The sequence below is a fragment of the Cydia pomonella genome, chromosome 5, assembly GCF_033807575.1.
Source record: "Cydia pomonella isolate Wapato2018A chromosome 5, ilCydPomo1, whole genome shotgun sequence".
NCBI classification, from domain to species: Eukaryota; Metazoa; Arthropoda; class Insecta; order Lepidoptera; family Tortricidae; genus Cydia; species Cydia pomonella.
The window spans coordinates 15,629,250-15,655,702 of NC_084707.1; the positions used below are offsets into that span (position 1 = coordinate 15,629,250).

General features: G+C 36.8%; 2 protein-coding genes across 5 annotated transcripts in view; both read left to right on the forward strand.

Annotated features, from left to right (window-relative positions):
- The window catches only part of LOC133517826 (junctophilin-1), a 56,548-nt gene extending 41,950 nt beyond the window's left edge, over nt 1-14,598 (forward strand). For 2 of the 4 annotated variants that reach the window (XM_061851268.1, XM_061851269.1), the window contains 2 exons: nt 12,183-12,386; nt 12,952-14,598. In XM_061851268.1, the coding sequence (XP_061707252.1) occupies nt 12,183-12,386; nt 12,952-13,038 (291 nt within the window). In that variant the 3' untranslated portion in view covers nt 13,039-14,598. Of the gene's footprint in view, nt 1-6,424; nt 6,717-11,268; nt 11,767-12,182; nt 12,387-12,951 lie in introns of those variants that run through there. The other 2 variants (XM_061851271.1, XM_061851270.1) reach the window with 2 other exon arrangements.
- Nucleotides 14,599-15,339: 741 nt separating this feature from the next.
- On the forward strand, nt 15,340-23,893 carry LOC133517832 (carcinine transporter). Its single transcript, XM_061851277.1, has 8 exons — nt 15,340-15,815; nt 16,259-16,495; nt 17,511-17,675; nt 18,252-18,510; nt 18,869-19,495; nt 19,851-20,032; nt 21,435-21,613; nt 23,443-23,893. The coding sequence occupies exons 1-8, from the start codon at nt 15,762-15,764 to the stop codon at nt 23,639-23,641; spliced, it is 1,902 nt and encodes a 633-aa protein (XP_061707261.1). The 5' UTR covers nt 15,340-15,761; the 3' UTR covers nt 23,642-23,893.
- The last annotated feature ends 2,560 nt before the right edge of the window (nt 23,894-26,453 follow it).

Genomic DNA, 26,453 nt, shown 5'->3' on the forward strand with positions numbered 1-26,453 from the left:
CATTTATAACAAAATGTGCGAGTCACGCCGGCTTTTTAAATCTAAATTAAAATATTGTCAAGAGAATCAAAAGCAAATCAAGTTAGATATTATTGCGAAACACCACTCTAAAAAAGATTTTGGAAAATTTTGGAAAGAGACTAATAAACTAAATTTAAACTCGGGCCGACCTGTGAGCGTCGGAGGTCTCCACGACCACAAGAGCATAGCCAATGCCTTCAAGCAGCATTTCAAGGTCGATTCGCCACTCGGACCAAGTTTGCTAGCGAATGAAACGGATTGTCACAGTCAGGAGAGTTCGGTAAATTTCTCTGCCAAAGAGGTGTCTTCTATAATTAAGAATATGGTCAGAGGTAAGTCTCCCGGGTATGACAATCTTAGCATAGAGCACCTCAAATATGCGGGCAACCACCTGTCGAGGGTATTGGCATTGTTCTACAGCCTTTGCATTAGTCATAGTTATCTACCGGATGAGCTAATGTACACTGTAGTAGTACCAATAGTTAAGAATAAGACTGGAGATGCATCAGATACGAACAACTACAGGCCCATCTCATTGGCGACCATCATTGCCAAGGTACTGGATGCTTTGCTTGATAGGCAGCTGGACAGACATGTTCGTCTACACGATGCGCAATTTGGCTTCAGGCCGGGCCTATCAACTGAAAGTGCTGTTCTCTGCCTCAAGCAGACCGTCCAGTACTATACCTCCAGGAAAACACCGGTATTTGCATGCTTTTTAGATCTATCTAAGGCCTTCGACCTCGTGTCTTATAAAGTTCTCTGGCGGAAAATGCAGCAAGTTGCCGGTCTTCCTAGTGAGGTAACTTCTCTTATTAAATATTGGTACCATAGTCAGAAAAATTGCGTGAGATGGGCCGGTATGTTTTCGGAGGAGTACGGGTTGGAGTGCGGAGTGAGGCAGGGGGGGATCTCGTCTCCTCGGTTATTCAACCTGTACATCAACGGTTTGATTGATGAGCTGAGCAACGCCAATGTCGGATGCTCGGTTGATGGTGTTTGTATGAACAACTTCAGCTATGCAGACGACATGGTGTTACTGGCGCCATCTCTGGGTGCTTTGCAAACCCTAATCGGTATCTGTGAGAGATACGCAGGGACCCATGGACTCAGATATAATGCCAACAAAAGCGAATTTTTAATTTTTAAGGCTGGTGCTAAAACATACGAGACTCTGCCTCCAATTATTCTGTGTGGCACTAACCTGAGCAGGGTAAAGCATTTTAAATATCTGGGTCACTGGGTGACTGAGGATCTCTGTGACAACATGGACATCGAAAGGGAGAGACGAGCGCTGTCCGTTCGCTGCAACATGTTGGCCCGTAGGTTTTCAGGGTGCACGAAGGAAGTCAAAGTAACCCTATTTAGGGCATACTGCCAGTGTTTCTACACCTGTAACCTGTGGGTCAATTATGTGCAGAGGACGTACAGCGCTTTGCGAGTGCAATATAATGATGCCTTCAGGATTTTGCTCGGTCTTCGACGGAGGTGCAGTGCTTCGGGCATGTTTGCGGAGGCAAGTGTTGATGGCTTTCATGCGATTATAAGAAAGCGCTGTGCCTCCTTACTTGATAGGTTGTTAGGGAGTCCGAACAGCATCCTGAAGGTGTTTGCCAGGAGGTGGGACTCACCGATGATGCGTAGATGGATCAGTCTGCACTCCAGTTTCGTAAATTATGAGTGTTAGTTATAAGATTATTTAATTCAATTTAAATGCTTATTATTTTATTTCTGTTCATTATTATAGTATGATTTTTTATTAATTTAAATTTTTTGCCAGTGAAGAATTTGTACTGAATAATATAATTATAATTATTGCAATTTGATTAGTTTTTAGATGTATAATTAATGCTGATATGTCTGAATTATTTTTAATGAAATGATTTATATATTGTAATTAATGCTGACATGTTTGAATTATTTTAATGAATTGATTTTTATATTTTAATTGGTGCTGACATGTTTGAATTATTATTATTATTTTTTACTTGTTTATTTTTTCATATCACATTTTATCATATCAAAGTGTACGTATTGCTCACCCGGTATTGTATAGTCCTAGCCCTAAGTATACGTGTTGCATGGTAGATTATAGGAAATTGTAATAGTCATAGTCATAGTTTAACATTATTATTTAAGTCTGTTACTAACACTTATATGGGCTATGCCTGAATTAAACGATTATTTAATTTAATTTAATTTAATTTATAGAAAGTGATGCTCAAGCAACTTGCTAGTTAATGGCTGGTTTGAGTATATGTTTGAAAGCAGCAAAAAATAATCAGCACGTGTTTTGTTATATCGGCTAAAACTCATTTTTTCCTAAAAAAATCGACATTCGAAGTTTTATAATATCTTATCGCTAAACTTACACATAAAGACAGGTATTTTTTTAGGAAAACTTGAGTTTAAGCAGATATAACAAAACACGTGCTCATTATTTTTTGCTGCTTTCAAACATATACTCAAACCAGCCATTAACTAGCAAGTTGCTTGAGCATCACTTTCTATAGGAGTTAGAAGATTTAGTAACTTTTTAGTACTTTGAAGGCCATTTTCTCCTAACAGGTTGAGTTTGGCCAGCTAAAAAAAAATACGTGTCCGTTATTTTAGACTACTCTATAACATATATCAAAATGAATCAAATCGGAGTCGGACAGTTGGGTACCCTTCCTTGTTAGTCAAATTGACACGATGAATATGGTGAGAATCCGGAAGGTAAAACTGTAAAACACCATGAACACAATAATTTAAAAACCGGGCAAGTGCGAGTCAGACTCGCGCACGAAGGGTTCCGTACCATTATTTACAAAAACGGCAAAAAAATTGTTTGTTGTATGGGAGCCCCCCCTAAATATTTATTTTATTCTGTTTTTAGTATTTGTTGTTATAGCGGCAACATCTGTGAAAATTTCAACTGTCTAGCTATCACGGTTCATGAGATACAGCCTGGTGACAGACAAATGCGCTCGACAAGCCCCGCTCTACCGAAAAATCCTGTATTATCATTATCAGCCATCAGATCCATACATGTTATATATCAAATGAAATACAATTTAATACCTTGCTTTGCCTCATTGTAAGCTATTTTGTAATGTACAAGATATTTAGTAAGGACCTAAGAACTTGATTAAGAAAAAAGTATATACAAAAAAATTACAATATTTCCATTATTTCTTTAATTAATAATTAACAGTTGACCTATACAATACATGTAACAAAATTTCAAACGCACATAAAAAACTTTAGTTTAAAAAAGAAGTAACGAAATCGGTCAATTTTTTCTCGAGTTATAGTAGATTTTTTTTTTAAACTCAATATCCGTCATCTTGGATTGGCGGTCATTTTTGTTAGCTACCATTTTGAGATGGCAATCATTTTTTTTCTTATTATAACCCTGCGTCTCGCTCGCGCTAATGCATGTACGGACAAGTCGGAGCGAATCGTACGCGCGAATAATAACTAACTAGTGACTGAAACTGATATCATTTAGACATTCAGGCCAATTCGAACGTACACTGACAACAGAATGACATCTAAATTGTGTCATTCATCATTTATCATAAATTTCGCTCATACTTGTCCGTACATGTATTGGCACGAGCGAGACGCACGATAACTTAATTACATCGTTCAGATATAATTCTGTCAGTGTACGTTCGAATTGGCCTCATCGTTTTGATGTCAGCGGCGGTATCATGGTGTTTTTATCACTTGTCACTATGCCCGTCACTTTCGCGCTTACATACTTGTTAGAACGTGACAGGCATGGTGACAAGTGACAAAAAGCCCTACAGGTGTACGTTCGAATTGGAGCCTATAAATCTATAAGTGCCAATTACATCCACACTTTATCAGGCCTGATATCAGACCCGATTTCGGGCCCGAGAAATAATATTTTTCCGTTTCACCAAATATCAGCACATCGTTAACAATATTTGAAATGTAAAAAAATGGTTGATTTGCAAAAATATCAAATATTTAACATTTATGGCAATTAGAGACAATTTTTTTATTTATTTCAAATATTGTTAACGATGTGCTGATATTCCGTGAAACGAAAACGCTTATCAGGCCCGAAGTCGGGACTGATTTCGGGCCAGGTCGCCTACCGCAAAAACCGAAATTCGCAAATTGCGGGGATCTTACTTTTTTACTCTCAATAAGGACAATAAGATGTATCGGTATAGAGCGACAGAGAAAAATGGCCCGCAAAAGGGTTGTTTCCATCTCCAAATCTTAGGGCAGAATTAATTGTATCCCAATAAATTCTTTTGGATTATAAGAACATGTTAAACTACTTTTAGGGGACCTGTAATGATACTAATGACCATATTTTTGTAAATATTGAATTTAAAATATATTTTGGCACACGTCACGTGACCAAACTCGAAACGTCTTTGAAGATTCTGATGACGTCACAACTCTCGGATTGGCAGTGTTGACAGTTAGGCGATAAACAACAAATGACAAATGTCCGTTGACAGCTCGTATCTTCTACGTGTGTATGTAGTTATGTATCAAACCGTAAACTGTGACGTCACACAATTTTCAAAGAGCGTTTTGGGCGCGAAAGCATCCGTCAAAACATATTTTGTTAATTTAACATATCTAAAGCCGTTTTTAGTATAAAAGTTGAATTTTAGGGCAACTTTTAGTTAATATAGAATGTAATACAAGCGTTTCAAAAAATTGGAAACAACCCTATTGACGAATTTAGATTTTCGCGGTTATAGCTCTGATATCGGGAAGTGTGGATTTAATTGGCGCTATAACAAGAAAATGCTGCTACGAGCTACGGCGTAACACACTAGGGTTCCTGGAGGCTTATTTTAGTTGTAATAACTGGTAATGAATTTAATTTGCGAGGTCTATTCAAAATCTTATTTTTTCTGTTTCCTTTTCAACCTTCTACCTCTAGTTTTACCAGAGACTTGGCATACGCTTCGCTTGACAGACAGATGAAGTGTGCGAAAGGGAAGCCATCACGTATATGAACAAGCCACGAGTGTGAAAGAGGCAGACTACATATGAGAAAACGTAACCATTTTTTGAATTCTAAGGCGGGCGAGGCGGCCAAGATCATATTGCCGTATTTTTTAACGTTAAAAATATACGAGAATCAAAAACAAAAATAAATATTAAGTAATTTAGTGACGATGGTGTCATGTTGTGTGCCGGGTTGTAGTGTTTCAGGGCCAAAAAACCCTGGGAAATACTCATTTCACAGGTAATTATGATAATCGTAGCGAAATTTTCGTAACGATATTTTACAGTACATATGGGGCTACTTTATAGCACTAGTGCGAGAAGTAGCATATTACGTTACTGTGTCGAACATTTAAAGGGCCATATGTACTGTAAAACGTTGTACGATACATGTGCGAATAGGTAATTCGCAACTCGTGTCGATTTAAAACACTCCCTTCGGTCGTGTTTTAATTTATCGCCACTCGTTTCGAATTTCCTATTTTTCGCACTTGTATCGTAATGTACTATTATCAAATTAACATCATAAAAAGTGTAAAAAGCCAATTTATACAGATCATTATAAGTTTTTCTTCAATTGTGTGTTAATATTTCATGATATTAGTCAATAATTTAGAATATTTTGTGTAAAAACCTAAACTGTTACTTTACGCTAGGGCTTGACAAAATGTTCATATGACTGTATCGATAACTTGTCGGTATATTAGTAGGTATGGAATTAGTTGTTCACAAGACATCATTAAGATATTAACCTTTATAACCGACTTAAAATAATAACGATTGTTATAATACCTTTTTTGAAGGTGCACATGTTTAGTCAACTATTTGCGCCTACTGTTAACACTTAGCATGTGTTTGTGTTAACGACATTGCACATGTTACACCACTCACACCCGCATACGACAGAAACCTGCTTTATCAACGCGAGTCACCTGCTTTACCGACAGCGCCGCGTTCCTTAATGCTTGTTCGGACTACGTTAGTAATTTAGTCAAATAGCGAGTATTTTAGTTACTAAACTTCCCAGAACACCAAACCAGGTGAGAAAAATAAAAAATCGCAATGAGTGGCGATACGATTTTAAGCAGGTGAGAAAAATAAAAAATCGCAATGAGTGGCGATACGATTTTAAGTCGACGCGAGTTTCGAATTAACTATTCGCAAATGTATTACAATAAATTTTCGATATAGTTACGTAATGTGCTAATTATCGCACTAGTGCGGTAAAGTAGCTCCATATGTACTGTAAAATAAGTAACAATATATATTTGACCATTGTGACACATGTGTACCTATATATTTGACCATTTTGATGCTGACTGTAACGACTGTAACTGTAGCCTCGGTTATCAGTATCAGTATTGCCATTTACTATGCGTCCGCTGTAAAAGAAAATTAAAGGTACTAAAGGCGCTAATAAGGTCTAATAGTAGTAATAATACTCATACCTATTACATTTTTTATAAAAACAAACACATTTGAAAAAGTAGTCGATAAAGCAGTTAAACATCGATAGATTATTAATATGTTGTAACATGACATCGCTATTTTTGTTCGCACATAGACAATTTACGCACACACTTGCATTTCATTTTTGGTCACACTTTTGAAGTTTGACAGTCGTTCTATACTATCCTATTTCTATGAGTTTTACCTATTTTTTCACATTACAGGCTGCTCGGTTATGGGATTCTCTACCCGCCACCGTAAGACGCCTTAAATCCCTACCCGTTATAAAAATAAATTAAAAGAATATTTTTTATCCCTCCCATGGTTTCTTTTTGTGTGTGTATGGACTTGTTGACTGATTTAGTATTTATTTTCCATATGAGCGTTTACATTTACATGTAAGTATATGTATTTATTGTGTATGAATTCCCCTTTGTAATATTTTCCTTTTTTTCTGTGCATTACTTCATCAATATCATTTGATTGGAATAGATCGCTTCTTAGCGATAAATTATAATAGTTCTTTTTAATTTTTGAAATCTGATATTAATGATGACATTACGCCAGTAACTTTTCGTAGCATTGTACAGATACATCTTTTTATGTACTTACGATATTTCTTTCTTTTCGTTGATGTACGATGGCGCTTGTTGATGTGCGTCGTCGTCGTCTAGGCCCTTAAAGAACGCCTGTCATTTTTTGAGCCAATATTACGCTTACGTGCGTCGGTACGCGAAACATATCGAGATGGTACAGTTGCCATCGGATATATTAGAGCGGCCAAGGTGCTCATAAATATCTCTCTCACACGTCTCTATTGTCAATTATTGGCCGCTCTGATGGTGACTGTACCTACGCGTGCCTACACGGAAAAGAGCGCGCTAAGGCAGAACCTGTGACACTGCGACGAACTGATAGTCGTATGAAATTAGAATTAGATAATGATTAAATTAAAATAAAGAAAATTGTACTCAGATTTGAATGGAAATATTCATGATCTTAGTGGATTACCTACGAGGGTCATGCCGGAAGAATTTAGATACTCAAAAAATATAATGTTTATTCTTCAATACAGGTAAAAAAAATTAAGGAATTAACCATGAACACGTACCTATACATTTTTCTATCCTTTTAAACTACTAGAAAATACCGAAGACCACTCTTCTTCAGACACTGCAATTTCATAGTAATAAGCAGTCGGGGCATCTTCTTTGCTGTCATACCTACCGCTTTCCTCATAGTTTTTCTTTAAACAAAAACAACTTTCGGAAACAAATAAAAATCACAGGTCACAGTCAGGGGAATATGGTGGATGAGGCAAGATAGAGATATTTTTTGAAGCAAAATAGTCGAGTGTTCTGGATGCAGTGTGTGAAGCGGCATTGTCGTGGTGCCAGAGCAGGTGCCAGGTGACTGACTGCCGCCGCTTGTCACATCAAGCTGATAAAACTTTTAGGGCACAAACGGTGACATACCATTCCGTTGCCGCTTTGTTTCAGGATCGTAGTTATATAGCCATGTTTCGTCACCTGTCAGTATGACGTACACGTTTGTTTTCTCACTAGCGCCGATTTTTTTTATTGTCATAAATTTACACTAATCTTCGCGATCCTCTTTCTGCAAGTCGTTTCTGAGGCACCCATCTCGAACAACGCTTTCGAAGAGACAGCTGCTCGTGAATAATTGTTTGTGATGCTGCTGATCCAATGCCCAGTTCTCGCTCGTACAGGCGAATTACGTAACTATGTAATTCGCCTGTACTGACACATATATTTGCTCAAAAATGACTACTTTACGTGGCTGTTTAGCGTTCGCAAAGTTGGTTATTGCGAACTAGTGCTTTTTACATTTCCAATTTTTTAAAACCGTAATGCATACGACCACAACAAAGCCGCCATTACACAGTTATTAACTTATTACGTCCAAAAAATATTATTACACGATATAAATTAAATATTTATTTGTTATCATACAAATTAAATATTATATAAAACAATATTTCACTAAACCATTTTTTTTATTATAAGGGCTAAATGAAACTACATATCATTGCCACGTTGGCTGTCGTTCACAGAAAAAAAAATAAAAAGCAAAACCGGCGCCCGCCATTTTCAGTATTTTCACTTAATATTTAATTGTATCAATCAAATTAACTTAAATTGCAACTATGAGAGTGTTTAAGTATGTCTGAAATGAGTTGTGACAAATTCTTGCAATTCAAGTAATCGCTGAACGTACTTTACGTGACTTTTATTCGCTTACGGCTCATAAAAGATATCTCGGGACTCGTATATAATGACACACTTTGCACACTTGCATTGAAATGTACTATTTTCTACAGCTTGCACCTTTTCAAGGGTAACTGCGGTTGGTGGCCGCCAATACTACCATACCATTCTATCTAAATACATAGAAAACATTCATAACTCAGGAACAAATATCTGTGTTTATCACACAAATAAATGCCCTTACCGGGATTCGAACCCAAGACCGTCGGCTTCACAGGCAGGGTCATCCACTAGGCCAGATCGGTCGTCACTAAAATCAAAATTTCTTATAAACCTTCTAAAACATATTGTATGTCAGCCGCTTGTGCATGATATTGAAGTTTTGTATGCGCCTATGCGGGTTAGCACACCTAATTGCCATGTTGCACTGCATGTCGCGCGTGGTCCATTTCTCTCATACAAATCGTACAACCTAAGAATACAAATCAAGCCTGTTCACATGGTAACAAGGTATATTTTAGAGTCATGTAGGGCAAGTGTGCGCACTTTTATTTTCAAAGTAGTACTAATATTAAACAATAAGTATGGAAGGGAAATGAATATATGTAGCCGGTAAATTTTAATTTTAATTTTATTTTTCTAATTATTAAGGTAATAATTAAGAAAAATCGCTTTAATTCAATGAGCTCAAAATGTACACTCTTACCCCCATACTGAAGGTAAGTGTGCGCAGCTAAATTAAATTAGTATTTTTTATTATTGTAAGCAGACTAATTTTGATAACATTTAGCGAACTTTATTGCGACATAACATAGCTTCAAATGTTATACTGAATAAAAGGCTTAAAAACAATACTAACAGGAAAAAAATATTTACTTGTGGCAACTTTCATCTTGACGACAAATTTTACCTTAATAGCACCGGATTTTAAATAAGTATTCTATTTTTTAGAGTAAACAAATGATTCCATCTGGATTTTTTTTGCATAAACTAATTCTTCACCAACATGTCTTTAATTTTTTACACATATCACAAACTTCTCCCTCTCCATTAGTAAATAAAGGGGTTGCGCACACTTACCCGCTGCGCACAGTTACCCCAGATGACTCTGTTTATGTACCTACTCTTGCTTATCCTCTGCTACGAAAAAAATACAATGGGTACTGATGCAGAAGGCAATTTTCGTGAAAGTAAGTATAATGTCGGTATTCGGTATTGGAATCGTATTGGTTCACGTGAACCTGCGACCTAGAACAGATTGAAATTATTTCTAGGCCTCAGACCCTAATCTGTTAAACAAACGCCATTGTTTGTTTTATGCGAGCGGTCAGCTCCCGTATTAACCACGAAGCAAAGCAACAATGTCCTTTAAATTAAAAAGCAACTGTATCGTGATAGTAATTAAGGTTCAAGTCTATGTAATATAATATGAGCGCTCGCCTGCATTGTGCTGGTCAATCTCTTCAGCTGTTACACAAATTTAAACCTTAATACTATCACGATACAGTTGCGTTTTAAGCGACATTGTTGCTTTGCCTAGTTCCAAACACGGGAGCCGATCACTAGCATAAAAGAAACAATGGCTTTTGTTTAACAAATTAGGGTCTTAGGCGTAAAAATCATTTCAGAAAAGTCATACTATATTTGTATTTTAAAATCTGTTAAGGTTTTGGAATCGAATGCACTGCGAATCGTGTCGTTCGGCATCTCGCTCGCACTACAATGAGATTGGAATGCAATTATTGTTACTGAATTCAGGTCGAAAATACATCATGGGTAAAAAACCCATTAGCGCCTCGTGCTTTTTATATGCAAAATATTTTGCCTAAGCTACATATAACCTCAATAGCTAACATTTATGAAAGTCTAACACGTACCTAATAGTAAGTAAAAAATTACAACATTTTAACGTACCTACGTACGTGCAGACGCGATAAAAAATATATCGAATGTTTTTGCGAAAATAGCCATCCAGTCAGATTATAGAATCATAACTCACTGGTTCGTTGATCTAACACCAGTCAAAACAAACAGCGTGGATCTACATATTTGTTCGTTAATACGTAGGTACCTATATACCGTCGTGTATTCTGGAATCAAGATTCTGCCAAATCCCTATTGTTATTCGTACTTGTAGCATTGCATACCTACACTAAGTATACAATTGAGAAGAGCTATAAATCAGACAATAGTTTCCTTAGTAGGAATGCTGTATGAGTATAGGAGTATCTCGCCATGAAAACTTCTAAGGTATACTTACTATTATATTTATTGAATAAATTGTTTGCATTAATCAATTACCACATCGCAACGTCATTAACGGATCACTGTGGAAATTTAGGTAATTATGTAGATACTTACAATGTCCACGCTCTCGCCAAAATACTTGCTAGATAGTATTGGAAGGTCAAGTTAACGAAGCATTTTTATGCTCATGCCAAGAGCGAGAAAATCTACGAATTATTTAAGATTCATAGTTTCAGCATGCAAAAATTAGTAACTAGTAGTAAACCAAAATCTGTACGGCTCTCTTACCTCTTAAAAATTCTATTACCTATATTCAACGATTAGTCAAAATTGTCTTTGTGTGATACTGCTTTTAGACGTGTATGGTTTAGTAAAAGAGTGTTAGGTATTTGGGCCGCAAAGTCGATACGCGTGCACGCCGCTCGGTGGCCGGTTATGTATGCGGCATGTAGGCGGAGCGCGCGAGTCGGCGCCACGACCCGCGACTCAGCTCAGCCCGTTCTATTTCTATATCGAGAGACAGTCGCTCACTGCCGCTTTCCGCGCATCACCTCTTGCTAATTATACACAAATAAAATGTACTTTAATACCCGTAAGAGTAACAATTAAATTACTCTCTCACAGTTAAAATGTACCTGGACTAATTTCTCGTTGGAATGGTGAAATGTGACAGAATCTTGGTGAATTACCAGTTCGTGAATAAATGATATAATAATAAGTATAGAAAATGTGGTATCAAGGAGAAGAGGATGAGGACGAGGACCTCATGTGCTCGCCAGCGATCCTGGCGCGGCGCGCTTCGGAGAGCTGGATTAACGTGCCTCCTGTGGAGGTAATACCGAGTAGAAATAGGTACTTCATGTCAGCCGTGATTAATTCGCTATCGAAGCGCAAACGCGGCATAATACTAGTTATTATAACTACCTTGGACTTAGACTATAGCTTTGTAGAGCATTTTATTTTACCGCTTTCATAACTTCAAGACTAATTTTCAGAAATGAAATACTACGGTCATTCCTTATTATTCCTGATTTATAAATTTACTAAAGTGTGCCCAATCGCACTACAAGCTAATTACCACTGGTATTGAAAGGTACTCGTATGGGTAGTCGCATTAGCAAAAGTACCTATACTTATAGCACCTACATATATGTTAGTAGTGTTAGTACCTACTAGGTATCGGAACAGAGGCCGTTAACAAGTGAGATCGATGAGAACCAATGAAGAGTTTGCATCCATGTGTTTCAGATGTTAAGCACGCCTCAGACGCTCCAGCGCAAGAAGTCCCTCCCAGACGTGGCGGGCATGCCGCGAGCACCCGACAGCGGCATGTCCCGCGAGGAGGTCTCCATGCTCGGCTCCGCGCGGCGCGAGGAGGTACGCCGCATGTACGAGGAGTCGGAGAAGCTGAGAGCCAACCCTCTGCTGTATTTAGTCAGTCCGCAAGTCAAGGTCAGTTAATGTTTTATATATAATTTAGGACGCAATGATATTCTCAAAAAAAAATATTTTATAAGTCTCACTAAGGCTTAGAACGCACCGCGATTAATTTCTTGCTGGTTTCAGAACCGCAAAATACGTATGGCATGCTTCAAGCACACACACTTGCAACACTAAAACCGCAAGAAATTTAACTGAACGCGTAAGAAATTAAAACAAGCAATTTACGCTTGAGAAAACGTACACTTTTCGGGCAAATATATGGGGGCACAATGGCACATCACATCTGAGGGCCTACCGCGAACACAGAAATTCACAAATTTCGAGCATTTTCTCTTTTATTCCAATTAAGGCGTACTTAGAGTGAAATAGATTGCTCGAAATTTACGAACTTCAATTGACGCGGTTATAGCCCTGTACACAATAGCAATACCAACATAGAGCTAGTAAACTTTCTAAAGGAAATATTTAAAATTAAAACTCGCAGCAGTTGCGCCATAAAGGATTAACTAGGTAGTAGGTAGGTAGGACTAAATGAAACTATCTATTTTTACTAAAACGTGGCTGTTGTTTTCAGGACTGGTTCTCGCGGCAGCAGCTGGTGATCCTGGTGTTGTTCATCAACATCTCTCTGGGCATCATGTTCTTCAAACTGCTCACGTAGCGGCGGTGACGGCGCGTCGCGCCTTCTCCTCAGCGCATATGCGACCATTGTATAAACGTGTAACACAATTTCAAAGTTACCGAAAAATAGCCAAACATTTAATGTTCAAAAGTGTATACATTTTATTACCTACCCGAGCCTTAATTTGATACGAGATTTTGAAACATCTGAAATAAATACGTATTTACTTGTAGTCAATAAGGACTTCGGTTTGCTAGTGTATTTTCTTTGACGTTGTGTAAGTGTAGTACGCGAGCGGGCGGGCCGGCCGGAGCCCGCGGCGTGGTGTCCGCAGTCAGGGAACTTGGACTTGGTATACTTTAAGGAGCACGAGATTATCTACGTACGAGTACTTAATCTTTTTCAGCCTGCATATTGTAGGTTTTAGTAATCTTCTATAGTGACTGTATGCTTAAAACGATTGTAAAGAGAACAATATTAATTATACCTACATTAAAGACAAGTGACAGTTATAAAAGAAATAGACAATCTCCAAGCATATGTGCTTTACAAATCTGAATTTGCTGAACTGGGTCGCTAAGTATACTTTTTTTATAGATCAACTCTATACATTTAATTATCCGACTAATTGATAATGTAAGTAATCCCAAATTTTAAAGTCGACTATACAATTTATGACTAGTGAAATTATAAAACGTGGTGCTTTCATAAAACTATGTGCCCTATATTGATAATGATGCTAAATTCGATTTTATTATACCTCGAAAGGTAATCTGAAAATATCTCTTGGTGACCAGAAAGCAGTCCAAAGGGTTGTTAGTTCACGTACAATTAATGTAACCTGAGTGATTGTTAAAGCACAAATTATACTAAGTACCTACTTACCAACATGGAAAATGTAAATAATAAATTATTAAACTTTTTAGATTAAAACAAATTTAAATATATTATTTTGCTTGTTATGATATTCCGGAAGTAACGTTACCTTTATGAGCTTTTTTGTTGTAAAACTATCCTTTTAGAGATTTTAACGTTTATGTTAACTAGTTGAATTATATATACAAAGTAAGCCTTTACTTTCTATGTATATGACGTCAATTTTCATAATCGAAATTTTGTATAGATAGGTACGTATATTGTATAAAATATTGTTCCCTCGTTTCTGTGACAAGGGACAAGTGTGCGCATGAGCACGCATGGGTGCGTGCGCGAGAGACTGTTGAGGGTTATCGGCTACCGAACTAGCTTTTATCACGGACACAAAACATGCGCTCTTTTCACACAAGGCCCGATTCGAACTTTAAGATCCGTCAAATATCTTAAAATTCGAATAGGGCCGATAGTTGATTAGAGACGGGCACATATATACTTTGCGGCTGTGGTAAACGCCAGCTAGGCGGTCTGGTTTCGTTGCGTTTTTTTACAATACAACGAATATGTATGGAGGGCATTCGTTGTAATTCGTTTCAAGATCAAACAACTTCGTAAGACAAATTTCACGTTTTCATTATTGTGTAAAAATATAAGTTATATCTCTAAGAATTTAAAATACTTGTATCAATTTTATCTACGTTTCACAAATAAAATATTTTAACAAAATGCATTAATTATTTACTAAATGATATTCCGATATAATTATAATTACAAATATTGCTCTTTATATCAATATTGTAATCCGTTTATTGATCATGACGACTCATCTATTAATATGGATATGAGTCACGGATCTACGATAGAATTTTGATACGACTTGAAAAATGTTACTACGGCCTACGGCGTAGCACACGTAGCAATGCACTAATTCGTACAGCAGGCGTATTCAAATAAATTATACGTGTTTAATTAATAATAAACTCGGCCTCAAATTAAATTCGCCTCTATAACGTTCTTTTGGAACCTGCAATTTTTTTATATTATTTCATCCATTGGATTGGACAAGTTTATTGTATTATTGCAAATTTGAAATAAATCATAACCTTGTTCTCTGGTTGTGCGTCTAGTAGGCTGAGCCTTGCACTAGGCCTTGCTCCACAAACACTCGAGTTTAAGCCTTGGTTGTCCTTGATCTGAACTACTACGTACAGTCCGTTCGAAATACTTTACGTGCGTGTTTTAAAATACGTAAATAGAGCTACCGATACAAAAGTCAAACTTGTTTTATGACATGACATTATTGTATTGTTGATATACATGTAATGTTAGTAATGTTAACTTGTGATCCCGTGTGGTGGTGATCTAGCTTAAAACCAGTGTATGTATGTACAATGTAGGTACTATAAATGCCCACAAATTGTATCTACTTATAATATTTTATCAATATAAAGAAATACAATGATGTCATCCTTAAGCACTCGCGATTCTCTTAGAACTAATTATCTACTGGATACCAAAAAAAGTGTTTTAAGAACGTTCTCCAATCCGGTTAGAATGACCATTTATATATATTGATTACGAGATAACGAACTATAACATTCACAAAACCTAACGTACAGTTCTTCCTTTCTCAAGTTTCATGCCGTACCTATTCGTTTTAACAGAGTGTTACTAAGTATATGTATTGACCTGATTTAATTATGGCATGCCCCATTTAGTCGAATTTAAATATGCTTGTAAGGGAAATACAAACTATACGTTGATCAATTAGATTAATACTATATGGCTTCTTCGGCACTAGTCGCTTAATAACTTGACGCGAAAGGACGTCCACGTTTGTTCCGTTTGTGCATATAGTATATTATATTTATAGTGAAGTAATAACAAGGATGACGAAACATTCTAAGTCTGGATCGGAAAACCAATCTCAAGATAAAATTACGGTAATTAATACTTCCTAAATTAAATATTGTAAAGTATTTAAAGTGTAAATAAAATATTGACATCCTATCTCGAGCTAATTAGAAACAGATATGCAGAGTGTAACAGGCTCAATTAATAGAACGGTTATAAATAAAGTTAATAAATTAAATTAAAACTTTTTTAAACAAGTGGATTTTTTGTAACTCAAGTAGATATGCTGTTATTCAACACGTCGAGTAAATCGAATCGTTTTTTTTACAAATTTAGCACAAAAAACTGATGTGGAGTTTCTAAAACTGTCTCTAAAATAACAAAACATCTACTGAGACATTGTTCCAGTTCCAGATCCACCGATATAATAAGAGTTAATATTCTAATGACTTATTCTATTCCTTATTTGCACCATTAAAAGCCACTGGCATATTGCAATGGTATTTAAAAATAATTTTATATTTAACATCAGAACCCCGAAACAAGTGGAGACGCAATTGACTTAGATGACTTGTTGCCGAAAATTGGCGAGTTTGGTCTTTACCAGAAGTTGCTACTGTGGCTGGTATGCTTGCCGGCGTGCCTGCCGTGCGGGTTCTGCGCCTTCAACCAACTGTTCATGACAGACGTGCCGGACCACTGGTGCACCGTTCCCGAACTACAGAACATCTCGGAAACATATCGAAAAACATTGTCAATACCAAAAAAGGTAGGTGCTTAATCCGCGATTAGCATTAAAAAAAAACAGCCAAGAGCATGTCGGGCCACGATCAGTGTAGGGTTCCGTAGTTACTCTTCCGTCACAATAAGCTAAACTGGAGCTTAAAGTATAGTTAATTGTTAACCAAGGGTTGAAACGGTACCTTTCACCCGAGTTAAACAAATAGGCAAATATTTGCATAATCAGTACCTAATTAAAGTCTTTACTATGAAGGGAAAACTTTTTGCGATAACTCAAAAACAGCTAAACTGATCATGTCCGCTATAGTTTTCATTTAATGTCTTTCTTAAGCTCTACTTCCACGATTTTTTTCATATTTTTTGGACCTCTGGTTCAAAAGTTAGAGGGTGGGGGGCACAATTTATTTTCTTTCGGAGCGATTATCTCCGAATATATTCGCTTTATCAAAAAATGTTTTTTGAAAACCCCTATTAGTTTTGAAAGACCTTTCCAACGATACCCCACACTCTAGGGTTGAAGCGAAAAAAAAATTCACCCCCACTTTACGTGTAGGGGAGGTACCCTAAAAAAATTTTTTTTTAGATTTTATTGTACGACTTTGTCGGTTTTATTGATTTATATATCCATGCCAAATTTCAGCTTTCTAGCACTAACGACCACGGAGCAAAGCCTCGGACAGACAGACAGACAGACAGACAGACGGACATGGCGAAACTATAAGGGTTCCTAGTTGACTACGGAACCCTAAAAAGGAAACCCATCGGTAAGGTGTGCAAATATGTTTATACCTAGTACCTAATTGGGGGCTTTGATGTAAGCACCATGGTGAAAATGTAAGAAGTACGAGTGCGTTAATCTATTGTAAATATTTCGTCAGTTATTCTGTGAATATTTTTATTTGTAAGTAGTTGTGATATTTTTTATGAATCAAGTGCTATAGTGTACACATTACAAACATTATTCAAAATAAATAAAAAATATGGTTGAAGATTACTTGTAATATTTATTAATTTATCAAACTTATAATTTTGAAATGTTTTAGGCAGACAATATCACATACGAAAAATGTATGCGATATTCCGTTAACTGGCCAAAAATTATAGAATCTGGAAATACTCTAGAACCCAACCGTAGTTGGCCCACAGAACCATGTTTAGATGGCTATGAGTATGATACATCAGAGGTGATATCTTCTATTGTTATAGATGTAAGTACATTATGTTATTGTATGATCTATGCAGCACGGCTCCGTCTCTCTGCATAGACACGCGGTCGCACTGTGTTGCGTTTTGGGTAAGATCGTTATTGGCACCCATCGCAAGTAATAGGTAAGCCATTATACATAAGTGGATATAATCCCATAGGTACATCACAAAATTACAATCAGCATGTGCAGGCACATTTTTAACTCATTGACTGCCAAATATCTAGTAATAATGCTTCGTACAGACAATACGACATTTATGTCATTATCGTTGCCGTAAAATGTGCCTACCTATTTACTTTGCTCTCCACTGGGTAATTGTCCTATTGTGATCCAACTCCAAGTTTTGATATATGCTAATTATAGGTATCAAAACCTCATACTCTTGACCACCCATTAACGCATGTCACCAAAAATATTTTGTTTAGAACTATGATAGCTGTCCGAGTTGAATATTAATACTGCCATATATGGTTGCATAATTTATAATATTATTACTGTGCTGTAGGTGAATCTGATGTGGCCTTTAAAAGGCATTTCTTTGGAATGAATGATTTCATTTTGTTTTTATTATTGCAGTTCAACCTCGTTTGCGAGTACGACGTTTATCCAACACTCGGCCTAGTCGCCTTAAACGTGGGAGGGCCGATTGGCGTATACGGTTTTGGGTTACTGAATGACCGAATCGGACGGAAGAAGTCTTTCTTTACCTGCCTGACCACCCTGCTCGTTGGAAGCATCACCACTGCTTATGCTCACGACTACTGGGTGTGGGTGTTGGCACGAGTTATAGTGGGCTTGACTATTCCCGCAGTATACCAAATACCGTTTATTATATGTAAGATGGTTTTGTTACCTTACCATAAATTTGGACACTGTGCAATGGCAAATACAAATGTCTCCCCCCCCCCCCCCCCCCCCCCCCCTTTTACCTGTAGTACAAAAATTTAGAATAGGTATAAGTTTAATCCACACAAAATAAATTAATTTTCAATGCTTTACGGTGTAGCATAATCGATTTTTCATACATCGTCGTGTAAATAAAGGTATACAGTGTATAACTCTTATATGTGTAAGTATTTTGCTCATAAATACAATAACATATCAATCAATGTCGATCAGAGAAATATTCTCGTTGCTTCATAATTTTAGTAATAAATGTCTATTTACTTTTTAACTGTATAATCTGCTTTCAGCTCTCGAATTAGCCGGTCCCAACTATAGGTCATTTGTGACTGTCATGACCTGCATATTCTACACTTTGGGGCTGATTCTTCTATCCGGAGTAACATACTTTCTACGAGACTGGCGCTCACTCGCCCTGGCTACCTCAGTTCCCTTTCTATTTTATTACTTGTACTGGTTTGTGTTACCAGAGTCTCCTAGATGGTTACTGATGAGAGAACGGTTTGAAGAAGCGAATGATATACTTAAATCAATAGCCAGAGTTAATGGAAAACAAATGCCTGTAGAGTATACCGAGAGACTACAAAAACAAGTGCTGGAGCAAAAAGAAATGGGGAAGAAGGAAGTTAAAGTAGCAAGCGTATTTGCTCTATGTCGGACGCCTAACATGCGACTAAAAACATTGTTGATCACATTAAACTGGTGTGCTTCGGAGATGGTATATGTTGGTTTAAGTTACTATGGACCGGCTATCGGCAGCAACCAGTACATGAGCTTCTTTTTATCTTCGGCTGTGGAGATACCGAGCTATTTGGTTTGCTGGGTTCTCATGGATAGGATCGGTCGGAGATGGCCTCTCTGTTTATCCATGGTCATAAGTGGATTCTTTTGTATAGCTACAGTGTTATTGCGAAATGGTAAGTTTAATATTACCTATATGGATATACGTCTTTGTGTGTAAGCAACTACATAAAAGTAGGTATCATTAACCTTTTGATCCCCACTACTATTTTTAATACGCAACAGTACATTTTAACAGTATGTATTAAGGTTCATTTTATACCGCAGGTAACCTTTGTCGGCTATGGCAAGCTGGGCAGGTCAAAGGGTTAAATCTTATCTGTTCGGTTTATTTCGTAGCGCTACGCCGTAGCACGTAGCAGGCATTCCCGCTTCTTATTAAAAACGATTCTAACGTTCAAGCGTAGTGCCTACCTATAATTTCCCACTACATAAATGTATAATAAAAAAGTAACCACGGAATTCTTGCAGATGCTCAAACGGCAACCTTGATCCTGTACTTAATATCCAAGTGTTTTATATCCGCCTCCTTCCTGATAATATACCCGTACGCCGGCGAGCTGTACCCGACCGAGCTTCGCGGCGTGGGCATTGGCACCTCTGCCTACATAGGCGGCTTGGGACTCATTGTCATACCTTTTATAAATTACTTGGTAAGAAAAGTTATTGAAACTTCATCAGGCGCTCATTTGATACATGGTATGAACTCGTTCCACTCCCATACTCTTTTCACTTCATTTTATTAGATACGACTACAAAATATATTCCTGTATCCCAGTGGCGGCGCGTCACAAATATTCGTAGGGAACCCGGAGCTAACTTTGCTTTCCTTTTCTCCATGAGCCGATCGTGAAAGTACTCAACGGGCTGAAATTAGACAAGCCGGTGGGAATCGAGTTCTTTGAACGGTCCGCCACTGCTGTATCCCACAATAAACATAGATGATTTTCACTTTCGTCTTTCCTCTAAACTCGACTTCCCTCATAAAAATTCTATGGTAGTCGCCTTATACCTATACTGCACGGTCAGATAATTTACCTGCAGCCTTTGTAATTTCTGTCGCTAATAGTTCGTTCCCTCTACTTTAATTTTAGCTTTCTTTGTTTTCACACCGTTCCGGTTCCATTTCATAGGTAGACTACGAAGAACCATACGATACCATAAACTTTACCCCTACTGTCAGGGTTACTTTAACCCTGCCATAAAGAGTAACATTACCTCATCCAATATACCTGTTAAAACTATATTTGCCGATTACAACAAAGCAGTTGAATCATATATTTTTGTTTATAAAAACTTTTTACAAAAAAAGTAATCCGACTTCAAAAAAGATAAAATAAAATATTATCCTTTTTTAAGTACATAAAGAAGACAAGTATATAAGTATATGCGTTACACTACATCAAATTGATAGTTTTCGAGAGGAAATGCTTGAGTTGCTTAAGAATACAGTCAAATCACCATACATGTGCCTTTAAAAATTTAGGAGTTCACTTAATTCCTCGTGAATTCCATCATCAGATCAGAACCAAAATTACTATGGGACCACCTTAGAGGTAACTCCTTTTAAACTAAAAAAGAATTACTCAAATCGGACCACGGGTGTCGGAGTAATCGGTGAACATACTACATTAAAAGAATGATCATCACTATCATCAAAACAATCATCATCATCATATACACTTCATCAAATTGATGGTTTTTGAGAGAAAATGTTCGATTTGCTAAGAAAACACCCAAATCACAATATAAGTGCCTTTAAAAAATGAGGAGCTCCCTCAATTCCTCATGGATGCCATCATCAGATCAGAACCAAATTAAAAGGGAACCAACTTGGAGGTCACTCCTTTCAAACAAAAAAAGAATTACTCAAATCGGATTACGGGTGTCGGAGTAATCGGTGAACGTATATAAAAAAAAATAGGCACAACCGAATACAGAACCTCCTCCTTCTATGAAATGGTTTCATAATTTATATTATTAGTGCATTAAGTGCCCCAACTTAAGTATCCACGTTGCCATACTAGCGGGCTAAAAATAAACTTTCTTTTATAGGGTTCGAGTAATCTCGTGTTGCCCCTAGTAGTGATGGGAGCGCTATCGGTGGTGGGAGGTTTGACGGCCCTGCGCCTGCCGGAGACACTCAACACCCCACTACCTCAAACCGCCGAAGAAGGTGAAGAATTTGGTAAAGATTGGAGCTACAAGGACTGTATGGTCTGTGGTGAGCAAAGGTAACTAACCATATTAGTATTTGTAGAGGAATTTAGTAGTTTAAATATATTTCTCGGTAGCTAAAAAAATATAAGTTACAATAATTAAAAAGTTAAGATTGTAGGTACTTATCAACTTATCATACGAACGATACCTCAGTATACTGTAGTTAAAAACTGTATAGTAAGACGAAAAAGGAATACCTAAAGGTTGTAGCACACGTCGTAAAAGCTCGACACCGGATCGGCACCGTCGTATGGTAAAAGACCCGACTGCAAAATATCGTACCGACTTGATACAGCGATGAAATGCACAATAGTTTCCCATAAAAGTGATGCTAAGTCCGAATTTGATAGTCTGTCACGGCCTCACGGCGGAACTTGCCGAAAGGACAAAAAGAAAGCCACTTCCGGTTTGAAAAAGGGGGGCTGATTTAACCCACGTGATACCGAAATAATAGTTACAGTAGCAGTTACAAATTTACTGGTAGACATAGAAAAGCAAAATCTGTCAGTATTTTTTTACCGGAAGTGTTTTGCAGACGCTCTCAAAGGTGACCATCGTGACCCCTAAATATACCTATCTGATACCACCATGAAACCAATTCCAATCGGTAGGTATGAACCCTCATTTCAGGAATATATAAGTCAAGTCTGTCAAGGCTTTTCCTGCCGTAACACCTTGACAGACGCCAAGCTTTGTCGCACCGGGAGTGGCCTTCTTTTTAGGGTTCCGTAGCCAAATAGCAAAAAACGGAACCCTTATAGATTCGTCATGTCCATCTGTCTGTCCGATTATGTCACAGCCACTTTTTTCCGAAACTATAAGAGCTATACTGTTCAAACTTGGTAAGTAGATGGATTCTATGAACCGCATTAAGATTTTCACACAAAAATAGAAAAAAAAAAAACAATAAATTTTGGGGGTTCCCCATACTTAGAACTGAAACTCAAAAAATCCTTTTTTCATCAAACCCATACGTGTGGGGTATCTATGGATAGGTCTTCCAAAGTGGTAAAATGTGTGTTCCCCCCTGTAACTTCTAAAATAACAGAATGATAAAACTAAAAAAAACCTACGATATACATTACCATGCAAACTTCCACCGAAAATTGGTTTGAACGAGATCTAGTAAGTAGTTTTTTTTAATACGTCATAAATGGTACGGAACCCTTCATGGGCGAGTCCGAATCGCACTTGGCCGCTTTTTTGTACTCTCGGCAAGTTCTACCGAGAAAGACTATCAAATTCTGACTTAGCATCACTTTTATGGGAAACCATTGTGCATTTTATCGCGGTATCAAGTCGATACGAAATTTTGCAGTCTGCTCTATACCATTATCTCGGCCTGCTCAGTATGACCCAGTACCAGTAGGTATGCGTTGTAGGAAACTCCATACTGTAACACCATACTTTTCCGCATCGGAACAGCATCGCATTGCCTCGGTACAAGCTAAGCAATGTGTTAACAATTCACTGTAACCGCGCTTACAGCTGTCGTCACCGCTGTCTGTTCCACATTACGTGCTTAGTGCTTACGTCTTATGGTTGACGCCTAGTAGACGGCGAGCGGATGAGTTGGTTGGGGCGGCGCTGGGCTGGTGCTGAACTGTTAGAAGTGCTCCAACCATAAGTTAGGCGAATTCAGATGAAAATTATTCATTTCTGTTTGAATTTATTTGGATGACTCACCCTCATACTTCGCGCATAAAGTCCGTGAACTCAGAGTCTTAGGAAGCGATGAGGTTCGGCTTGAGCGGGATCGTTTGATTGGGGGCAAGTAGGGGTTCATTACGCTCCCTAGGACCTCCAATGTTTAACTGTATAAAAAACTTGATTACTGTTACAGGACTGTGGCTGGATCGGAATCTTATGAAAACCTCGACCAAATGGAACTAACCCAAGCACCATTAATGGAAGACCAGGACCAAGTGTCCGAACTCCTGTCTCGGAGACGGAGCTCCATGCGCAAACTAACAAGGCAAAACAGCATTTTAGAAACGCAGAGAGACATTGATGGAAACATGAGAATGACATATTGGTTTTAAATTAAAACAACGGAGGACACGCTTAAATGCTCAAAACTTTTTTTTATTTAAATGTACCAGTGCGTACTACTGAGTCTACATATAGTATAAATGTGCCGAGTCGAATCAAAGTCATAGTAGAGTGGAGATGTAGGCCTCGAATTCGTAGTAGAATTCGTGTACTCGTATAAGCAAATTCTGGCATAGTTGTAGATAAAGGTACCTTACATAACATATTGAAATTACTGATGGATGGGGGTGGCGCTAACAGGTGGGGGGGGGGGGGGGTTAAAGGTCCCTTTTTTTAGTATTTCGTAAATAACTCGTAAACGGTGGCCTATAGCAAAAAAAAATCTGACACGCAAATAATGTATATAAAATTTCCTACAAGAAAGATTAAGTAAGTACACTTCTTCGCTAGGATCAACACTTAAAAATATATTAAAGCGAGAAAGTTAATTAAAATCAATTTTATGGTCCATTTTACTATATTTTCGTAAATTACTCGTAAACGGTGGCCAATAGCAACAGACGCTGTAAAACGTAAATTATTTACACAACATTTTCTACAAAAAAAAATATTACACTTTTTGAAAGTATCAATATTTTAAAATATATTAAACAGAGAAAATGCACTAAAATCAATTCTAAAATTCCTTTTCTTTAGTTTTTGTAAAGTACGACCCATAGCAAAATAATAACTAATACAACTGATACATAAATAATTACCATAAAATTTTCTATAAGAAACATGTAGAACACTTTTCGCTAGGATCAATATTTAAAAAGATACTAAAGCGGGAATGTTAGTAATAATCAATTTTAAAGTCCCTTTTTAGTTTTTCGTAACTCGTAAAAGGTAGCGCGTAGCAAAACACGTACTCATACATAAATAATGCACATAATATTTTCTACAAAAAACACTTTGAACACTGTTCTCTAGGATCAATATTTAAGAAGATATTATAGGGGGTAAGTGAATTACAATCAATTCATAGGTACTTTTTTTAGTTCGTACATAAATCGTAAACGGTCCTCCACTGCAAAAAAAAATGTTAAACACAAATACTTATCATAAAATTAAAAAAAAAAGATTCCTTACACTTTTTCGTTAGGATCAATATTATTGAGATATTAAACGGCGAAAGTTAATTTTAATTAATTCCACACATTCTTTGTGTTTCTCGCTTTAAAAGCCTAATACATATTGATCCTAGGGAAATTTGTTCCATTTGTCCTTTGTAGAAAATTTTATTTTAATTGTTTATAACTTTTTTTTTGTCATACCTATAGGTCATACTTTACAATTTAGGTATTTACGAAATACTAAAAAAAGAGACATAGGATTAATTGTAATTAACTTTCCCCATCTATATAATACCTTTTAAATATTGACCCAGAGAAAACTGTTGTAGTGTTTTTTATAGGAAATTTTATATAGATTATTTATGTTTCAAAATATTTTTTGATTTGGGCCACCATTTACGAGTTATTTACGAAAGACTTAAACAAGGACCTGGAAATTGATTATAATTAACATTCCCCCTTTAATATCTCATTAAAAAAATGCACAAAACCTTTTTTGTAGAAAATTTAGTTTTTTATTATTTATGTATAATATTTCTTTTGCAATGGGTCACCGTTTGCCAGTTATTTACGAAAAACTAAAAAATAGATACACTTGAACACATATTAAATTTTGTAAATGACTGGCTTAGTGACCATAATCTAATTATTAATTTAAAGAAAACTAAACTAATCCAATTCCATCCACATCAAAAGCACTCACTTGATCTACGTTTAAAAGTTAAAGATGTCGCAATAGAAGAAGTAAATAATTTTATACTATTAGGTATAACAATAGATAAATACATGGATTGGAAGGAATACGTTCTACGTATTAAAACAAAACTTTCCCGATTTACATATTTGCTAGCTACACTTCGAAGAACAACAAGTTTAAAGACTAATACGCTCTCAGCTTACTATGCGTAATTGCGTATGCGCACGCGTGGATAAAATACGGTATTATTATGTGGGGTAACAGTACTGACGCGCACGATATATATTCGTTATGCAAAAAAATGCCTCCGCATCTTATTACACGTTCGTCCACGTGAAAGTTGCAGACCCCACTTTTCTGGACACGGTATATTAACCCTCCCATGCCTTTTCATTCACGAGCTATGCATTTTTGTCCGTAAAAACATCCACCTCTATAAAATAAATAAAAATAAACGATTCCCACATACACTTGTTCTGCCAGAATATAATATGCAATTGTTCAAAAAGGGCCCATACTATACTGCAGCAAAATGCTATAATCATTTACCACTCCACATTAAAGCAACCGAAAATGAAACTACATTCATGAAACAGTTAAAGTCGTTCCTAACACAAAAATGATATTATACAGTAGAAGAGTTTCTGCAAGACAAATGAATACAATTTTATTTATTTGTCTTCTAGGAAAACCTGAATTGTAATTATTTGTAAGAATGTATTTATTTATAAGAAGCATCTGTCATTGCCACACCCGATATGGGTATCATGTATTGAGATAATTTTATTGTTACCTAAGACCTGACATATGTACATACATGTAAGCAATTAAAATTAAATAAATAAATAAGGACAAAAAGACAGAATTTCAGAATCACAAGAGCATATTGAGGGCTAATTTCGAGTAAACTATTCGTGTGACTTTTGAATTTAGATATAGAGTTAGAAACATAACCGGGAAAAGATTCTTCAAATATAGGAGAACCCAGGAGGCAAAGAGAATCCTTGTCTACCAATTTTATATTAGAAGCCAGATCGTCAAATTTGGGTT

Bases quoted from the DNA above. Each gene is read 5' to 3' on its own strand.
- LOC133517832 (XM_061851277.1), top strand. From the start codon at position 15,762: ATGACGAAACATTCTAAGTCTGGATCGGAAAACCAATCTCAAGATAAA. The intron at 19,496-19,850 runs GTAAGTTTAATA...GAATTCTTGCAG, and splicing joins TACAGTGTTATTGCGAAATG to ATGCTCAAACGGCAACCTTG. The intron at 21,614-23,442 runs GTAACTAACCAT...TTACTGTTACAG, and splicing joins ATGGTCTGTGGTGAGCAAAG to GACTGTGGCTGGATCGGAAT.